Raw genomic sequence first — 19973 nt, forward strand, 5'->3', positions numbered from 1 at the left:
AAGACTCTGCAAGTCTCCTTTCTCTCAAGTAAAGATCAAATAGCGGATGTTCTTACCAAACCACTGTCCATTGCCAGATTTTTTCTGCTTCGGTGGAGCCTCACAGTATTGCCAGCACTGCTTGGCTCGCAGGGGCATATCAGAAATAACACCACAGCTGGAGAGGTCAGCACAACGTCCTCAACAAATAAGCCGATCATCGCACAAGCTATGAAATAGTCTAGAATACTTTTACCTTTGTATACGTGTCACATTCTGTTAGCAAAGAATATTATAAATAGGCATTGTGTACTGCATATTACAATCAAGAAAATAAAAACAGATTTCGTCTACTTCGTTATTACTTTTCTATTTTTCATCATGTTCGATCTCTCTATCTCCTCAAACTCTCTCTCTCTCTCCAACTTATCTCTTCTCAAATTTTATTAAAAGAAAGAGAAGAAAAATAAATAAATAAAAGGTAGGGTGTGGAATCAGCCATGGTTGCTTATCCATAGAGTTTTTTTTTAATATATTATTTTAAATATATTTTTTTTTAAAAATTTATAATATTATTAAAAAATACTGCTTTAATCATTAAATAAAAAAAATATGAAAACCCACTGTGAGAACATATAATCGGGGCACGGGTGTACGTTGGTTGGTGTCTGTCAGGACGATAATGTTAATTCTGACCGACCCAATTCAGAACGGTGCACGTGCGTTTGACGAATTAATTAGTTTGTCGCTAATTGCTTATAATAAACTGAGTAAATAATTCCAAAAGAAGTTAAATGGATATTTGCTACAACTACAACTACTATGTTGAATCACTGATACGAGCATCTACTGTATGTATTTTCTTGTTTTCATCCCATAGACTTCCACTTTGTTTTGTTTTTTATTTTTTGTATCACTAATAGCACCAAAACGTTGTTTCCACGCCTTAAGCTTATTTTTATATTTCCCTTCAAGTTTTTAGAGAGAAAGCCAGAAAGACAAGTAATGAGAAATGAATGACCACTATAAGATAAAAAAAAAAAAAAAAGTCTTTTTTTCCTCTATTGAATTAGTAATATATATAGAATAATGCTATTCATCATCCCCACTTCCATCATCCTATGATGTGATATTAAATGATTGAAAATTATTTATTACATTTTACTTGTAAACCTATTATCTAATGTCACATCATGTGATGATGTGAGGATGATGAGAATTGAAATGATGAATAGATTTTTTCTTATAAAAATAGTAACAAACCTTTGTTTTCCAACTTTTTTTAATCTTAATGTAAATAAACCATGAACTCTTTATATAATGTTAACTATTGGGATAGATCAATAAAATAAAATGAAATTATGAGGGGACTTAGTTGAATACAAGAAGATAATAGCTCTCTTTTATATGACCTTGAACCTCACTAAGACTATTGAGAAATATAATGTCCATCTGTTGCCAGAATAGAAACAAGAAGAGACTCAAGTGCAGTCAGTCCATTATTGCTCTTAAAGGAATCAAGATAAAGACAAGTTTCCCCAAGACATTGGGGACAAAGTGTAGTGTGTAAAAAGAAGTTATTGCTCTTTAGGATTTCAATTCAACACCAAGTTATATCATATTAAGGTCTGAGAGGCATCAATGCTAGTATATACAACACATTCCCTTCGGGTTTTTATGGGGATAAAATTAACACTCCTTCCTCGGAGCATATAATAAGTAATCGAAGTGAACAAAAAAGATTATATGTATGTATATCAGAATATTACAAACAACAACAAATGGGGAAGAATCGACACAACAAATATAAAAGCAGGTGATTGACATGAGTAAATCCCTAGATGAATTACCTCTGATATGTACAGCGCCATGCTGCTCTTGCTGTGTTCTTCACAGAAGACTTAGCCATTATCCTTGTTGAGTGAGATAACATGGAAGTCCATCTCTACACTTTATGCTTAGGGAGATTGGTGCAATTTCAGCTCATCTTGTTGTGGAAGATACAGGTTGATCTAATGTTTTCAAGCATGTTCAGAATGTTCCCTAGACGATGATGCTGGCTCCTCCCCCATCGTATAACTCCAAAGGTGCGGCAGCTCACCTCTCACAAAACCCAGAATAAAAACAAGACCTGACAACATAGACGGAGATAGGGTGGAAAAAGTCAAGGGCATATATATTTCCTATTGTAGGTTGAAAAAATTTCCTTTTCATTGGCAATTCAGGAGTGAAGTCTACCAAAGCTAAATAGCATAATTATTACCTAGTGTACATGGAACAAGATAGAGGAGTGCAGGCTGGCCATGCCCATCCATTAGATATAAGCCCACATATGTAAATACAAGGCCTGAAAATCAGGAAAACCATACTTTCAGTACCACTGAAAAGACAATATAGAAACATATATGCATATGCATGAATCATACTGCAGCTGATCAGAAGCTCTGAATCAAGATATCATAAGCTGAAGTAACAAACTTTTGACGTCAGAGATCAACATATACATTTGTAGAAATCTAAACTTGATCCATCAACAGAAGACCTGGAAGAGTTAACCCACAGATGGGAACAATTAGATCGGAAAAGAAGTGGCATCTAATAACCAAATGAAGGTGGAGACTTGAGAACATAGCATCATTGCTTGCGCTAGTGCATATAGGATGACGTGATTAAATTTTACCAGTCAATTACATCTATAAGTTGTAGGAAGCAAAACCAACCAGGCCTTTGTTGCCTTAGCAGGGAGATTTCAAAGGATTCAAACCATTTATAAATAGTGTATTTCATTATCCCTTGCACTCTCCGAAATCTTCTACTTGAGCATCTTTTACCGAATCTATAGAAAGGGACGTAGAAGGTTCTTGCCTTACACCTAACTAATTAAAGAAATAACATCAAACACACAATCAAGGATGAGCAAGACTATTTCCCATGGTTTTGGTCATCAGTAATCTCAATATATAGCCTGGACATGACGTCATCCGAAGATAAGTCTATTATTTGACCACTAATCAGAAACAAGCACTGATGCAAGAGTATTTGTTGTTATATGCATTGAATCCAAGATATATTCCTACAAATTGAATGTATTCTAGAAAGGTAAGACAGGATAGTGAAGATAAACTCATATAGGGCCCCTCTGTTAAAGGGGTTTCAGATTAAGTTGTTTTACAACGTCTTATGCTCTCAAGTTCATAGCCCCTTTCCTTGGAAAATAATCTAGTAGAAAAAGACTCCTTTGAAAGGTATTTTTTTCCTTTTTACATGAATAGCTGCTTCAGGAAAGAAGTTATAATAGTTGACTGGTGTTGTATGAATGAGAGAAGTGGGGGTTTGATCACCGTTTCCTTCACTGTGAGGTAGCCAACACCTTATGAATTATGATGGTCTACCTTTGGATAACTTGGGTCATGCCCTGTCACATGGTGGACCTCTTTACATGTTGGAAAGAGTAGTTTGGCAGTCATTAATGTGCAGTATAATATAATACAAGATAATCCAGTCATGAGAATAAAATGGGCGTAGTTTTGAAGATTGTTAGACGTCTGTGATAGATCTCAAAACAAACTTTCTGAACACCCTTTATCACTGGATGATTATTTATAATTGTCACTCTTTTCCAGTTTCTAATTCCAAGACTTTCTTGTCTTTCATTTTATTTTTTTGGTATATCTCTTGTATGCTCCCGTATCTTACGGAAAGAAAAACGAAGCTATAGAAATACTGTCAAGACCAGGAGCATTTGTCACCATTCAACCCCCTAACTGCCTCCCACACTCCACTTTCCGCAATCTCCCTTCCAAACAATCTCTCTCATATGCATCAATAGATAAATTGATAGACCATCAATTTTTGGTTGCCATGAAAATTGTTAAATACAATGGGAATTTGCCTCCCAGTGAAAAGATTTAGCATTCCTATCATCCTCTCTCAACCACATGAAAAGATTTAGCATTCCTATCACCCTCTCTCAACCACAGGGCTCTTGACTTCTGGCACCAAATAAGTTCCTCAAATAAGCTAATTGTTTCCAACCCTTCTGAAATATCTTCCTTGCTCAATCTTTCTGTCTCAGTTAAAGGTCTTCCTTCTGCAGTAATATCTAAGTCCTTAAATAGATCATTCAAACACCTCCTCATTAGGTCTGACTTCAAAGCTTTCAATTTACAAGCCAGAACATAATCAGCGGAATATCATCAGATAGGATTCCAGGAAGACTCTTCTGAGCAAAATCCAGAAACACACCCCCCCCCCCCCCCCCCCCCCCCCCCCCCCCCCCCCCCCCCCCCCCCCCCGCCGGGCGGTGGTACTCGATGAAAATAAATTCTGAAAACTGCAACACAGCTGTTAATTTTCTCTTTTCACTCAGAAACTGAACCCACATCTACTTCTCATGCAGAAACTGAAATAAGTTTTATGTGTTTATATGCATGCCATTTTAGTCTAGTTTGAAGGGGGAAGATAAATCACCATGATGCAAAGGCAAACAATTTAAGTTGAAGATGTATGTTGAAAGAGCACTAACCAACTCCATAGCCAATCATCAGCCAAAGAAAATATCCATTCAATATTCCCTTCTTATTCGCTTTGTCATATCTAAGACAACAAAAGTCAGGGAGAAAAAAAGATATTAAAATGAAAAGCAATAACCTCAAGAGTAAAATAAAATATAGAGCTAACAAAGTTCATTAATATTCAAAATACATTATGACTGTGTTTGACACAAGATCCTGAAGCAACAAACCCATAATTGAGTTTCAAATGCACAATTCTAGAAGTGTCAGCCATTCAGCAACAAATTCAGAATAAGCTTTTGAATGGATCCGATCACCATAAAGCTCAGTAAGCTCAAGACAAATGGAATCCCTAAACTTTATAACATCCTTCAACATAATACTTTCACATGGTAAAAATACATTGAATCATTACCTGAAAGAAAAGGATAGCAGCAAACCAGGAAATATAATGTCCCCGAAGCCAATCATATCATAACCACCCCAGGGGTCAAAACAGCGAGGGACTCTCAAAAGCATGGGAATGGATTCTCCACCACTGTTGTCACCTCGAGCAACCTATAGACAATGATGAAATCTCATATTTGAACAACACATGTAAAGGATTATTCTATTTAAAACATAATCCATCTAAATATATAATCTGATCGCACTTATCAAGAAATATCAAGAAATATACATACATATACATATATATATATATATATATTATGCTTAATAGCAAAGAAATATGGAAACGTTTATAATCGGATCGCACTTATCAAGAAATATACATACATATACATATATATATATATATTATGCAATCACCATGAGCTTACTTACAAAGAAATGTGGAAACATAAAAGATTCATAATACAGAAATTTATTGGAAAGTTAGAAGAGGAAGCAAAGGGAATAATACATATATCCACTGAAACAATTTCAGGTGAAATTTTTTTCAGTAGTTTATGCTGTTCAAAAAAGCATTTGATATATTTATGTGCACATGCTAGCTTCAAAAAGAACACTGTAGGTTCCAAGCGTTATGACATCATACAGAATATATTTTGAGCTTAGTACCCTTATAATTTCAGAGGAACACACGCACATAGAGAGAGAGAGAGAGAGAGAGAGAGAGAGAGAGAATGAGAGAGCGAGCGAGCGAGAGAGAGAGAGAGAGAGAGAGAGAGAGAGGACATTTTACACCCAAAACAGAATTCCAGATGGCCACACCGCCCCCTGCCCAATACAAGATTATAACAATCAATCCATGCCAGTGCTTTCTTCCTCCAATAAACTATCCCTATAAACTGCTATCATCTCATCGAAACCAACCTAATTTAAGAAAAAAAAAAAAAAAGCATCTCCATGAACGTAATTCACCACCATCAAACCTTCATAACAAAGGAATAACAAAGATGTTTGGAATAAAGGAATAGCAAACCTTCATCCAGAGTTATAAAAAAAATTCCCGTTTGATGATCAGACCGTGTGATGATGAGAGGTGGTGGAGAGATGGGGTTTGAAGGAGGTTAAGGTATAATGATGGTGCTCAATTAAACAAGGGAGGAGAGTAGTGACAGCAGATGAGGGGTTCAAGTATTTGCACATTTCCATGGTCCTACCCATGCATATGGCTTAGAGTTATAAGGGTCAATTTACCCACCCAACTTGGAATTGAAATCTAATTCATAAACCCTTTTGCTAGTCCATTCCCAGTCTAAATTGCAAAAGCAGTAATCAAACAATACTAGAGTGTCCAAACGTGATCAATTTGTCACAGTATATAGGCTAGAAACTTGAAACTCAGAAATAAAGAAAGAACTAGAAGTCATTGCCAAAAACTCTAATTTTGCCTCTTCCATATCAAACATGAAGCTTATCAGTGTGGTCTTTTTTTTTCCTGAACATTAGTTATATTCAAATATAATATCAGTTTCTTTATGGTACATTATATTATTGTATAAACTTGGATCCATTTTTATAGAGATGCGCAATCTTAACATGGCCCAACTGAGCATTAAGTAAAGAACAACCCAAAATAACAATTCAACTAAACATGCAACAATAAACCATGGAAAGAAAAAAATACCATGTATTTGAGCAAAGTATCAGACCTAGATCCTACAATGAACAAAAATGTTGCATGTTATGAATGAACATTGATTTAGTTTGTACCCTCTCTTGAACCAACATTAGAAAACGAACTTAAGACTTAAGATCTCCATTATAACTCATTTGCATGTTAGATAAGAACAAATATAGAATTCGATAATATTCATAAACATTATTAGTCAACAGGTCCTTTTACAGAAATCGAGGCAGTAAGTGTTACATGAAAAGAATTAGGAGGCTATATGCACCTAGTCCAAACTAAAACATTGGTTTCCCCCTGATACACAGTTGGAAGTTCCCTATAATCGTATATAAGACCCGATTCCACTTAATAAATATTCCATGAGGGGCTTGGCACCCATGCAACTCCCTTCATAATTCACCCACCCAATGTACACAAACTTTTGAGCTCTCACAATATTTACTCTAGAAACCACTATTAAATAATTTTTTAAGGTATTCTTAAAACCTAAACAGGACAGAAGAAAGAATACTAAAAGAGAAAAGGGGAATCTGGTCCCGGATATATCCTTCTAAGGAGAATGTTCTAGGAAAGTTCAAGTTAAAATTTTATTATGGTAGGAGAAAGATGTGTCAATAACAAGTATTCAGGTCTAACTATAAAGAACAAGCACGGTAAACTTAAATGCCACATTACTTCGAGTCATTGCCCCTCTACAATTTTTAAATCTTTCCAATGTTCCCATAAACCTATATGCATATATATAGTCATAAATGTAGTAAGAAGTTCATAACTTTAAATGGGAGAAAAACACTCACAATTTAGCAAGACAGGTAAAAGCAATGTAGGAAAGAGATCAAAGCTTACCGAAACCATAACACTCTGGTTGAAGATCACTTGAGATATGAACACCCAAAAGATGTCATAAAAAAATGCACAACAAAGAAGTATGGTAGCAACCTGCAGTATCCAAATTCTATCATGACAAAGTAATGAAAATTATGATGTCAAATGCATCTTCAAAACACTTACATACCTTGATGTTAGGTAATCGAGCCATCTGCAAGACTGTTATGATCAAGCAGATACCCTGCAAGAATAAAGCCAAATCATAGTGAGGTAGTGAGGAGACAAGTAAGAAGGATTTGAACAACTTCAAGTCTCAATTCAGAATGCTAGATACAAAACCAGTATACAACTTAGTGCAGCAAACCAAAAGATTTACAATGGCACAAAACATTATCCTTCGTGACAACATGGCCAACAAAAGAGGCAAAACTCAGTGGCACATGTGTTTGGCTGTGCTAACGCAGCACCTTTTTCTAAATTATACTCTACACTCAAGTGAACCCTTAATGGACTTGATCTTTTAATGATGAGTAAGATCACTATAACATCCTTCAAAGCTAAGATCATTCTAGGTGACAGTTTACCAAGGTTTCTTCTTTGCCCATGAAGTATCTTGGTCTCCCCTTGGGCGCCCCTTTCAAAGCAAAGTCTATTTGGGATGATGTAATGGAGAAAATTGAGCATAGGCTAGCAAGTTCAAGAGGGGATCGTAGTCGTACCACCTTAATCGGGAGGCTTGTAGAAGATGGTGATTGATTTGGGTTTTGGGGGGGGGGGGGGGGTGTGGGCAGTATTTTCACAAGATTAGTGGTGGGGGATGGTTCCAGGATTTGATTCTGGCATGACACTTGGTGTGGAGACAGAGCCCACAAAGGATACCTTTCCCGTTGTTTACAGAATTGCATGTGACAAGAGGTTTCGGTGGCGGAGTTAATGGAGATTTTAGGGGATTCTCACCAATGGAATGTAAGCTTTATTAGAGCTGCACATGATTGGGAAATCAGGATCTTTGCAGAATTCTTCAGCTTATTGTACTGCATGGAGGTAAGAAATCAAGAGGTTTAATAGTTGCTATGGACCCCTTCTAGAAAGGAAAATTTTCTGTTCACTCTTTCTACAAGACCATCACCAATCAAGAAAGCAATTCTTTCCCTTGGAAGAGCATTTGGAAGAGTAAGGCCCCTCTAAAGGCGGCATTCTTTGTATGGAATACCTCAATGGGGAACCTACAAAAAAGGTGGATTATTGTAATGGATTGGTGTTGCATGTGTAGGAAAAGTGGTGAAACTGTGGATGATTTGCTTCTTCACTGTGAGGTTGCTAGGGCCTTATGGGATGATCTATTGAACAAGATGGGAATAGAATGGCTAATGCCGGGGAGGGTGGTTGATCTTCTTGCCAGCTGGAGGAGTCTATATGGTGCTCAGCAAATTGCATCAATTTGGAAGATGGTCCCTATATGTATTCTATGGTGTATTTGTAAGGACCGCAATGAACAAATGTTCGAAGCCAAAGTACATTCGGTAAAGGAGCTTAGAAGGTTTTTTTTCTAAGAAATTATTCGTTTGGACAATAGCTATGGATTTCAATGGTCGTAATGTGCACGAGTTCCTAGTATCTATCTCTTCCTCTTCTTCCTAACTAGGTGTTTCCTCTTGTATATGTCTTGTGTACTTGGGCATTTACCTACTTCTATCAATAAAATTTTTACTTACAAAAAATGAAGAATATTAAAAAAAATCAGAAAGATAAAATTCCAAATATGTAAAAATTAGACATGTATCGGTTTAGAATGAAATGAGTTTCATATGCTGCGGTAATCTTGTCATCTATATTCCTCTTTGACTCATCTACTACTACAAATAATGAAGGGGTTAGAAACCTGGAAAACAATTCTGCAAGGACTTCACGAGGAAAAGAGAATGAATTAAGATTTCAAATGAAGTATTTTATGGGTTCTAAATCCAAGCAGAGATTCCTGCACCAAATATATTTAGCCTGATGCATTGCACATCTTATATTAGCACTTCCATATTCAAAGAAACTCTATGTAAATCTATACAGCCTTATCTACTACAGTCATTTCCAATTCAGAACTCGATGTAAACCTTCCAGCATTTTGAAAGTCCAGATTTTAGAAGATGAATTCATTTATTTCTATCAAAATAGAAGAAATAGCCTAAGCACACAGATATCATTTGGAACTTACAAGAACATCTTGACCAAACCATGAATATGATGCCTTCCGAGTAGTAGCCCAGAAAATTGCAAATGCCACACAGAAAAGTAGCACCACAAGTGAGAAAATTGAAACCTCCCCAAAACAAGGCAAATTTACTGTCTTATGCCCACAGTTTCTGCCTTTTCTGCTTAACAAACAATAAGAAGATGAGGAACGTATCGTAACTATTGATCCCAGCTAGCTAATAGGCTTAGCAGAAAAAAAGTAGATATGAAGTGTACCTTAACACCAGGCTAACTATACAAGCATGCATTCCCTGAAAACAAAAGATTTAGTTCAGAATCAAAGTTCACCAACAAAATTTATCTTTGAAAGATTTGACATTATAGCAGAAGCAATACAAACAAACAGAAACCCAAAAGGAGAAAAATAACCTATGCCATGTCTAAATAGCATCAATTCCATTTACAAATACATTGGATCAGCTCTACATCCTATTCAACAAATCTAGGTCACTGATATTCCTTTTGGCAAAATCATATAATTTGGTGAAAACTTCTCTCTCTTGAACACTTTCTCTCCACACACATGCGAAAAAACACGTAGAATCCATTGTTTTGATGGTGCATTAATGGCTGAATAGTATTACAGTTGTGATGGGATTTATTAGAGAGATAGTAATTGAATCAAAACTTTTTATACTGGTGAAGGAGGGTGGTTTGTTACGGATTACAGAGAGAGGATGGAAAGGAGAGTCTACTCTACTGCTGGGACAAAATATGGCGAAATGGCTTGGAGGAGCAGTGGAGGAATGCTTGAGAGGGGAAAAGGAGGATTTTTATACGGCAAGTAGAGATGGATACCGCAGTTTTATAGCACAGAGGTGCTCAAACAGGCGTGGGTGTTACTTGATGGTTACAGAGTATTGCCAGGGAGGGAGAAGAAGCTTTCTGTCGGTACTTGAAGGGGAGGTGGGGAAGGGTTGTAAGAGACTGAGGGGAAGTTGTGGGAATCCAATCTGGAAAGATATAGGGGCGGCTCACATGGAGGAGACCAGTGGAGGAGGTCAATCACTAGGTCCTACAAAGAGGCCCTTGTACAGGCGGCGCAACTAAGAGAACAGGGAGGTGGGGATGGTGGTGAGAGGTACAAGGTCAGTGATAAGCATCGAGCCCTTCTGGCTGTACGAACTATGGGCTGTGGCAGGGTGGGTGTTAACCAGGATAAAGGTGAGATGCGACGTTCTTTGATGGAAATGTAGGAACAAATGTGGAAATTGCAGAAGTTGATGGAAGATGTACTGAGGAATGTTGGGTGTTTTAAGGAAAATGATGGAGGGGAAAATAAAAGGCCTTTTGCGGGAAATTGGTAGCAAGCCTCCTGAGGCCCATTGTGGGCCTCCTCAACAGGTCGCAGCCTAGGGGGAGGGAGCTAGGGGTGGGCCTCAGCCCAGAAAACAAACCAGATGGTAGGTTTGTTCGGGGGCCTCTTTCAGCGGCACTACTGGTGCTTGGCCACCAACCACCATGCTGCGTCACACGCTGGCGTTGGAGGACCAGCCGCCGACAACATAGAATATGCCGGCGAAGCCGGTGGTGGCTTCCGATGAAGGCCAGAGAGCAGTGTATGCTCAGAACAAGCCCGACGAGCCTAACATAGTTGCCTCAACAAACGACAGCGAAGACAACGGTGTCTCACTGTTGAAGGAAGGACATACGACGCCGGCAAAGACAGCGGTGCTCTCCAATCAAGGCTAGAAGGAGCCATATGAGCAGAATCAGACCGTTGAGCCCAAAACGACTTCCTTGGCACCACAGGGTGGTAGTTCACCATCGAAGGGAGGACAGAATCTTGCCGATCTGTGTTGTGGGACCTGGTCCCACTCAAGTGCTCTCACTTGCATAGTTCCTTGAGGTCTTTGAGCTGGACGATGAAGATGGGGAGAGCTCTGATGGTTTTTTGCTTTTCGACAGGGAGTGGTCACTTGAAGAATAGTCCCAGAGTCTTGCCCAGGCACTAAGTGGACAGTTGGGTTTAGATGATATTTCCTTGGTGGAGGAGACCCAATGCACGCCGCTGGATTGTAGGGGGGTGATCCAATCCCCCTAAATTACATGATACCAGTCCACTATAATGTCTCTGATTGGAATTTTTATAAGGTAAAAGAATTACAAAAAGTTGTAGGATTGGAGTCCGAAGGTTATGAGGATCAATTTATGGCGTTGCTTACAATTATTGAAGCGGGGCACCAAGGTCACAGAAGAGCTGGATAAAAAAAAAAAACGAGCTGAATAGGCTGACCTGGTCTATGAACTCTGAGGGCAGCTCCAGCAGGGGCAGGTCGAAAGGGAAGGGGCTGACCTTCCCTCAATGAAACCCAAAATAGTGTCGTGGAACGTTTGTGGACTTAACGAGGCTAATAAGCGACTTCAAATAAGAAACCTGCTTTGTGAGTGGAAGGCGAACATTGTTTGTCTCCAGGAGACTAAGTTGAAAATGATTAATGGGAGAATTGTGCCAAGTTTATGGAGTTGTGTACACATGGGTTGGGTTTATATGGCCTATGTTGGGGCATCAGGAGGTGTTTTGGTGCTGTAGGATAGACGGGTGATGGAGAAAATGGAGGAATTTATAGGGCAATACTTGGTGGCATGCTCTTTCAAGAGTGTATTAGATAACTTTTTGTGGGCTTTTGCAGGTGTCTATGGTCCAAACTTAGACAACAACAAGAGTTTATTATGGGAAGAATTAGCTGGAGTATATAGCTGGTGGGACCTCCCTTGGTGTATTGGGAGAGATTTTAATGTTACAAGATTCCCAAGCGAGTGTTTGGGGAATAGAAGATTACGGCCAACAATGACAGAGTTTTCGGAGTGCATATTTGACTTGAATTTGATGGATTTGCCTTTAGCAGGGGGTTCAGCCATGTGGTCTAATAATCAAACTTGGTCTCGGCTAGATCGTTTCTTAATATCCCCAGAATGGGAGAGTCACTTTCTGGATGTATGGCAAAAGCAAATGCCTCATCTTTGTTCGGATCATTGGCCTAACATGCTTGATTGTGGTGGTCTACAAAGAAGGTGACAGTATTTCAAATTTGAAAACATGTAGCTGAAATCAGAAGGCTTTGTAGAAAGGGTGAGACAATCGTGGTCCTTGTATTAGATTCAGGGTACCCCTCATCTTAGCGGGTAAACTAAAAGCACTAAAAAAAGATTTGAAGCTTTGGAATATGCAGTCTTTTGGTGATATAGGAGAGCGTAAGAAAAGCAAGGTGATGGAGATCTAAGAGTTAGAGAAATCACATGAAAATCGGCCTCTTACACAAGAAGAATTAGCACAAAAGACAATGTTGGTTGTAGACCTGGAAAGGATTATATTATTAGAAGAGACGTCATGGCGGCAAAAGTCGAGAGCCTTGTGGCTAGGGGAAGGAGATCAAAGTACGAAATTTTCCATAGAGTTGCCAACTCCCATAGAAGAAACAACATTGAGATGCTGAGAATTGACGGAGTTGAGTGTCAAGAAGAGTAGGTAATCCATAATCATATAGTTGATTTCTTTGAGCAGCTACTAACCGAGCAGCGGGATGGTGAACTATCCTAGATGGTTTTGCTTTCTTGGTTGGAAAGGGCCTTTGAGGAGGCGGAGGTCTACGAAGTAGTGAGAAAAATGACAAGGCACCGGGGCCTGATGGCTTCTCTATGGGCCTCTTTCAAAATTGTTGGGAAGCGTTAAAAGAAGACTTTATGAAGGTGTTTCAGGAGCTTGGTTGGTAAGTTTGAGAAAAGCCTTAACACCACCTATCTTGCGTTGATACCAAAGAAGGTGGGGGCTACGAAGATTAAGGAGTTTCAGCCCATAAGCTTAGTGAATGGGGTATATAAGATAATTTCTAAAGTGCTTGCGAACTGGCTAAGTGAGGTTTTGGGGAAGATCATAACAAAACCCCAAAATGCTTTTGTAAAAAGGAGACAGATTCTAGATGTGGTTCTTATTGCCAATGAATGTCTGGATAGTAGAATGAAGGCTGGCACAAGGATCATTTGCAAGCTCGACATGGAGAATGCCTATAATCACGTTAACTGGGATTTTCTTCTCTATCTCCTTGGGAGGTGTGGTTTTGGGGAGAAGTGGCGGTCATGGATCCGTTGATGCATATCAAATGTGAAATTCTTAGTGTTGATAAATGGTAGTCCAGTCGGTTTTTTTCATAGTACATGAGGCCTACGACAAGCAAATCCGTTGTCGCCATTACTGTTTGTTATTGTGATGGAGGCGCTTAGCAGGATGACTTTAGCTTTGGTTACTAATGGTTTTGTGGATGGCTTTTCGATTGGAACCCCGGAGAGAGGAATCATTAATATATCTCATTTGTTGTTTGCAGACGATACTCTTATCTTTTGTGAGGCTGATCTTAATCAGATCCGAGCACTGAAAGCCTTGCTCCTTTGCTTTGAAGCAGTATCCGTTTAAGAGTGAACTTCGACAAATCAGAGATGGTGCCAATTGGAAGAGTTCTCTATTTATGACAGCTGGCCAATACGCTGGGGTGTAAGATAGCTTCACTTCCTATGACTTACTTGGGCCTCCCGTTGGGAGCTCCCTCAAGAGCATCCTCTTTATGGGACAGTGTGATTGAGAAAGTAGAGCGGAGACTGACAGGATGAAAAATGATTTATTTGTTGAAAGGTGGTAGGATTACTTTGATTAAAAGTACCTTATCCAACTTACCAACGTATTTTCTATCATTGTTCCCTATACCTGCAAGTGTGGTGTCTCGAATTAAGAACTCCAATGGGATTTCCTGTGGAGTGGAGTGAGGGAGGAGTTCAAGTTTCACCTAGTCAAGTGATGGAGTGAGGGAGGAGTTCAAGTTTCACCTAGTCAAGTGGGAGACGATATGCCGCCCCATTTCTAATGGTGGATTGGGCATCAACAATATGAGGATTTTCAACCGGGCATTACTTGGCAAATGGCTGCGGAGATATCATAAAGAACCAGAAGCCCTATGGAAGTTGGTGATTGAGAGCAAATATGGAGGCTTATGGGGGGATTGATGCACTAAAGAAGTAAGAGGGGCACATGGAGTAGGACTGTGAAACACATTAGAAGAGGATGGGAGGTCTTGAATCGACATACCCGACTTCATTTGGGGGAGGGGTCCAGGATTAAATTCTAGAGAGATATTTGGTGCGATAATAGTACTTTACAAAAGGTATTTCCATCACTTTTCCATTTTGCAAGTGAAAAAGATGTATCAGTGGCGGAAGTCATGGAAAGATCAGGGAAGCAAATCCACTGGAACATCATTTTTAGTAGGTCCGCACAAGACTGGGAAATGAGTAGCTTTGCAGATTTTTACAGCCTTTTGTAGTCCATAAAACTGAGCAATCAGCAGGAAGATGTATTGTGGTGGATACCCGCTGGTAAAGGGGTATTCTTGGTTCGTTCCTATTATAAGCCTCTCACACAAGGACCCAATATTCAGTTCCTGTGGAGGAGGCTTTGGGACATAAGGCGCCCCCCAAAGCAGCTTTTTTTGTGCGGGCCTCATTGGAGAAGATTCTCACAATTGATAACTTGAGGAAGCGAAGGGTAATTATTGCAGATTGATGTTGTATGTGTAGAGAAGGGGACGAGTTTGTAAATCATCTTTTACTCCATTGTGAGACAGCTAGGGTATTATGGTACAAGGTGTTTAGTAGATTAAACTTGGCTTGTTTATGCCGGAGACGGTGGTGGCAACGCTGGCTAGCTGGACAAATCTAGGAGGTGTACAACAGATTAAAGCTGTTGGGAAGATGATCCCTATATGCATTATGTGGTGTTTGTGGCAGGAGTGCAATGACCGGACGTTTGAAGACAAGGAGAGATCACTGGAGGAGCTTAAAGATTTATTTTTTAGAACACTATGTACATGGGCCATTGCTGTTGATTTCAATGGCATGGACCTACATGATTTTCTTCTCTATAATGCGTATACCTAGCCTAAGGGCTGCTTTTTGTATTCTCTTTTAGAACTCTTTACATGGCTTTGCCTATTCTTTGATCAATATAATTTGTTTACTTATCAAAAAAAGATATTCCTTTTGGCTATACCTATTTGTTCTGATATCTCTGTTTCACCCATTATTTGTTAAGATTAATATTTATTTTATTGAGGAATGCTGACATGAATACTTGTTTCATTTTCTCTTAATGATAGGTACATTGTGGATGCACAAGGCTAAGCTTGTGAAATGCTCATCTCATTCCTACTATTCAGGTTGGGGGATGGGGCGTGACACTTGCCTTCTTTTATCAATATGAACGTCAAAAAAAAATATGAACGTCAGAGATTATAAATTCTAGCAATAATAGTGATTAGAACACGATAGGGTATTCTGCAACTACTGGAAAAACATAAGTCAATTAACAAGTGAAAGAAGACATGTTTTGAAAATTGAATTTTTTAGAGAATTAGGAAGAAAAGGTGAGACATTCAAGGGCCATATGTCCGACCACCGGACTGACCCAGGTCATACAATGACATCATAAATATATTTAAAAAACATCCTAATGATTGTAAATTTATTTTCTACATATGACCAGGGTTGCAAAATTAAGGATTCAATTGTTTCAAATAAAATATTAATATTTATTTTACATGGATCAGTCAAGACCCTCATGTGATTGATATTTTTGCCGTTTGATCAAAAAACCCTAACAAAATCTTGAAATCATTTTAAACTTTTGGATCTTTAATGAAAGTCATTAAGTAAAATGATCACCAATGAAATGTAACTAATATCCAAAAAAATCCCTCCCTCCTACCTGCCTCCCTCGCTCTCCATTCATCCCACATGATCCAAATCTGAACACTAAACAAATCACTAATATTCAAAAATAACATTATCCAAATTGGTCTTGAAGTGCTTGGCCTATTTGATGATGGTTCTAGATAAATTGAGCCATTTCAATCTATTGGATTTGTTTTCTATTATTTTGGCTAACACCCTGGAGAGGGTGTTGAAAGGAAGTTCCAACTGGTTGAGTACGTGCTCGGCTAATGTGCTTGTTAAAACGATGCACCAACTGACTTTAGCTTTTGGTTGGGCACTTTAACATGAACGACTTCAAGTTGACGTTAACCTAGAATAATTTTCTGTTTTCTAAAATATGTTCCTGGAAACTGTTACTAAAAGAAGAACCAGAAAACCTTTCAAGTGATTATAAGATTAAAACAAGGCATGATACAAAAAGCAATAAATTATCTAGTTCTAGCCATAAAAACGAAATAAACAAATAAATACATTTGTTTCCTGATTGGTACTGGGTGTCAGAGAACAAAATCCCGACTAATCCCAGGGGTGCACAGACCCTCGACAAGACGTTTCCTCAAGTACACCTCAGGTAATTCAAGGGGAAATTCTCCCAGTCCGATGGTCCTAAAAATTGTTTGTGCCCATGAGGATTCAACCTTAGGATTGGAGGGAGCATACCATGAAGCCCAACGCCCTTACCACTTGAGCCAACCCCTAGGGGTTAAAACAAATAAATATACAAGTGTCAAAAAGAACTACCTTACCTCAACACCACCAATGCAGAAAAGTACAATCAGCACCCACACAAACCAGGACGACATAAAAAAATATAGTAGCACCAGAAATGCTGACGCTGTTATGATGAAAAATATAGCACCCTTGGCACTAATATTAAGGACTTCATTCTCAGAATCATCGTTGAGTGTCTCAGCTTTGGAAAAGTTCTGCACAATGAAGGGAAAGACAGTTCACTCCAAATGCTCCTCCACATAACCACTAAATATACAATACTGAAGGGCCAGAAAAGGGGAAAGAGAGAAGAAAAAGCATTGTGATGGAAAACCTAATTTAGATAGAACATATAAGAGAGAAAATAAAAGTGAATACGGATTTTTTCAGATTGGTGCTGTAAACACTCAGTTCACCAATGACATCAATATCCTTTACGAAGCAGTGCACTCATAGTTGACGAGTTTTGACTTCCAAAGGCAGGAGATGGAAGGATTACGTTCAATTTCTATCAAGGTAAGCATCAAGGGGCAATGACAAGCCATTAACTAAATTCTATCTAGCAAAGGATCTAAAATAATGAGTAGAACTTTACCATTGCTTGCCTGGAACATCCAGGGACCGATTAAAGCAAATATTTGATCTAGTCTTTTTGTTTTGTGGGATCAGGGAGAAGGAAATGGATTGTCAAGAAACACAAAGAGATAACTATTATTTTCTGTAGAAGAAAAAAAAGGTTAGAACACAACAGAAGATGTCTCACTGCCAACTAGAGCACAAATTTTCTGATTCCTGGAGAATAACACATTTCGGTCTCCATTCCAGCATTTCTTAAAAATGTTATATAAATTTCTTGTAAAAGCTTGACAATTTAACAGGGTATCAATGATGATAAATATACATTGTAGCTACAAATGGATGAAAATGTTGGGCAATAAAGAAACAGATCCATAAGATTAGCGAATATGATGATGATAGACAGAAGCAGCAACATGAGGAAAAAAAAAAAAAACTTGTTAGCATGGAGGCTGAGACAGGGTGACCTGCTGTCTTTGTTACTCTTTGTTATTTTCATGGAGGTCTTTAGCAAAATGTTATCAACTACTGTTGATCGGGGCTTTCTCTCATGCCTTTCTGTGGGGGCTAGGAATCCTGGGGTGCTTAACATATCTCATCTCTTCTCTTGTTTGCAGATCATACCTTAATATTCTGTGGGGCGAACCCGAACCACATCTGCTCTTTGAAGACTCTTTTTCTATGCTATAAAGCTGTTTTTGGGTTGAAAGTGAACTTTGCTAAGTCAGAGATGATTTCTGTGGGGAATGTTTTTCTAATATAGATAACTTTGCCAACATATTTGGATGCAAGACATTACTAGGCCTATGGAATATTTAGGCCTATCTTTAAGAGCCTTTTTTACGGATAAGTTTATTTGGGATGGTATAATTGAAAACATTTAGCATCATTTGGGTGGTTGGATGAGGATGTATCTATTGAAAGGTTGGTAGGATCTCCCTTGCCTACATATAATTTATCGTTGTTTTCCCTTCCCACAAGTGTGGCTAATTGCATAGAAAAGTTACAGTGACACCTTTTTATCGAGCGTACTATGTGAAATTTAAATTTCACCTAGTAAACTGCACTAAGGTGTGCTCTCCAATGTCTAAAGGAGGCTTGGAAGTATGAAACTTGCTTTTGTTTAACTATGCCATCCTAGGGAAGTGGCTTTGGGGTTACCAACATGCAGGGGAGGCCTTTACGGAAAGCAGTAGTGGATTCGAAATTCAGTAATGCTTAAAGTAGGTTTAATAAGGTACACAGGTCACATGGCATAGGGTTAAGGAAAAGCATCAGGAAAAGATGGAGAGCTTCTTCTAATCATGCTAGACCTCAGGCGAGGAGATGGCTCAAGGACTCAATCCTAGCATGACTTGAGGTGTGGTGAGAAGGCTCTCGAAAGCTCTCCTAGATGTATAGTAGTCATGTACTCAGGAGGCTTCAGTGGCTGATCTATTGGAGCTCACTAGAGGATCCCCACAGTGGAATGTTAACCTTCTCAGAGCAGCTCATGACTGGAATATTAACACCTCCACATAGTTTGTGAATCTCTTGTACTCTACTGGATTACGCCCAGGTGATGTAGATAAGATTATTTGGGCCCCTTCCAAGAAAGGGAAGCTTGTAGATAAGATTATTTGGGCCCCTTCCAAGAAAGGGAAGCTCATCATTCGATCATTCTATAAAGTTAAGAAATTCAAGTTTGTGAGAATGAACTGACAAATTTATTGATTTCAATGGAGCTAGCTTTCATGAGTTTCTTGTTTCTCTCTCAAGCACCTAACTCTCTCTATGTGCTTCCTCTTGTATTCCTGTGTACTTGGGCCACGGGTATTCATTTGATTCAATAAAGTCTTATTTTTCCTATCCAAAATAAGGGAATGAATAGATGGTTGAAGGTGAAACCTTTGGAGATAGTTCATTGTAGCGCTCATTAACCTGCTGAGGAGCAGTTATCTGGGACCAACATGAAGCACATAAAATTGTTCCGACAGCCATCATCCATAAAAATGCCACTGAGAAGTCAACAACTGGACGTTTTGGAGCATATAATAAAAGTTCCACTGCAAAAAGATCAATTAACCACATATAAACTATGAGATAAATACAAACTTCATAATTGAAAATATGAGGGCTTATAAACGAGCAGAAACACATAAATTCAGAATTATTACAACAAAGAGAGATGGTATATGCCCCTATCCATGTAGAAAGCAATTTGACCAACATATTCTTTGGCTCTTCCACCAACATCCCTTCACTCTCTCCACATACTCCACATTAAACACAAAAGGGCC

At 38.7% G+C, this 19973-nt stretch overlaps 1 protein-coding gene across 2 annotated transcripts in view; it reads right to left on the reverse strand.

Annotated features, from left to right (window-relative positions):
* Nucleotides 1–1572: 1572 nt before the first annotated feature.
* The window catches only part of LOC121246819 (signal peptide peptidase-like 3), a 36368-nt gene continuing 17967 nt past the window's right edge, over nt 1573–19973 (reverse strand). For both annotated transcript variants that reach the window (XM_041145104.1, XM_041145105.1), the window contains exons 5-14: nt 19582–19739; nt 17154–17333; nt 9865–9899; nt 9611–9767; nt 7589–7642; nt 7420–7512; nt 4909–5051; nt 4505–4575; nt 2243–2326; nt 1573–2110 (exon numbers count right to left, since the gene is read on the reverse strand). In XM_041145104.1, the coding sequence (XP_041001038.1) occupies nt 2001–2110; nt 2243–2326; nt 4505–4575; nt 4909–5051; nt 7420–7512; nt 7589–7642; nt 9611–9767; nt 9865–9899; nt 17154–17333; nt 19582–19739 (1085 nt within the window). In that variant the 3' untranslated portion in view covers nt 1573–2000. The remainder of the gene's footprint in view (nt 2111–2242; nt 2327–4504; nt 4576–4908; nt 5052–7419; nt 7513–7588; nt 7643–9610; nt 9768–9864; nt 9900–17153; nt 17334–19581; nt 19740–19973) is intronic.

This window comes from Juglans microcarpa x Juglans regia, chromosome 1S, assembly GCF_004785595.1.
Source record: "Juglans microcarpa x Juglans regia isolate MS1-56 chromosome 1S, Jm3101_v1.0, whole genome shotgun sequence".
Taxonomy (NCBI): Eukaryota; Viridiplantae; Streptophyta; class Magnoliopsida; order Fagales; family Juglandaceae; genus Juglans; species Juglans microcarpa x Juglans regia.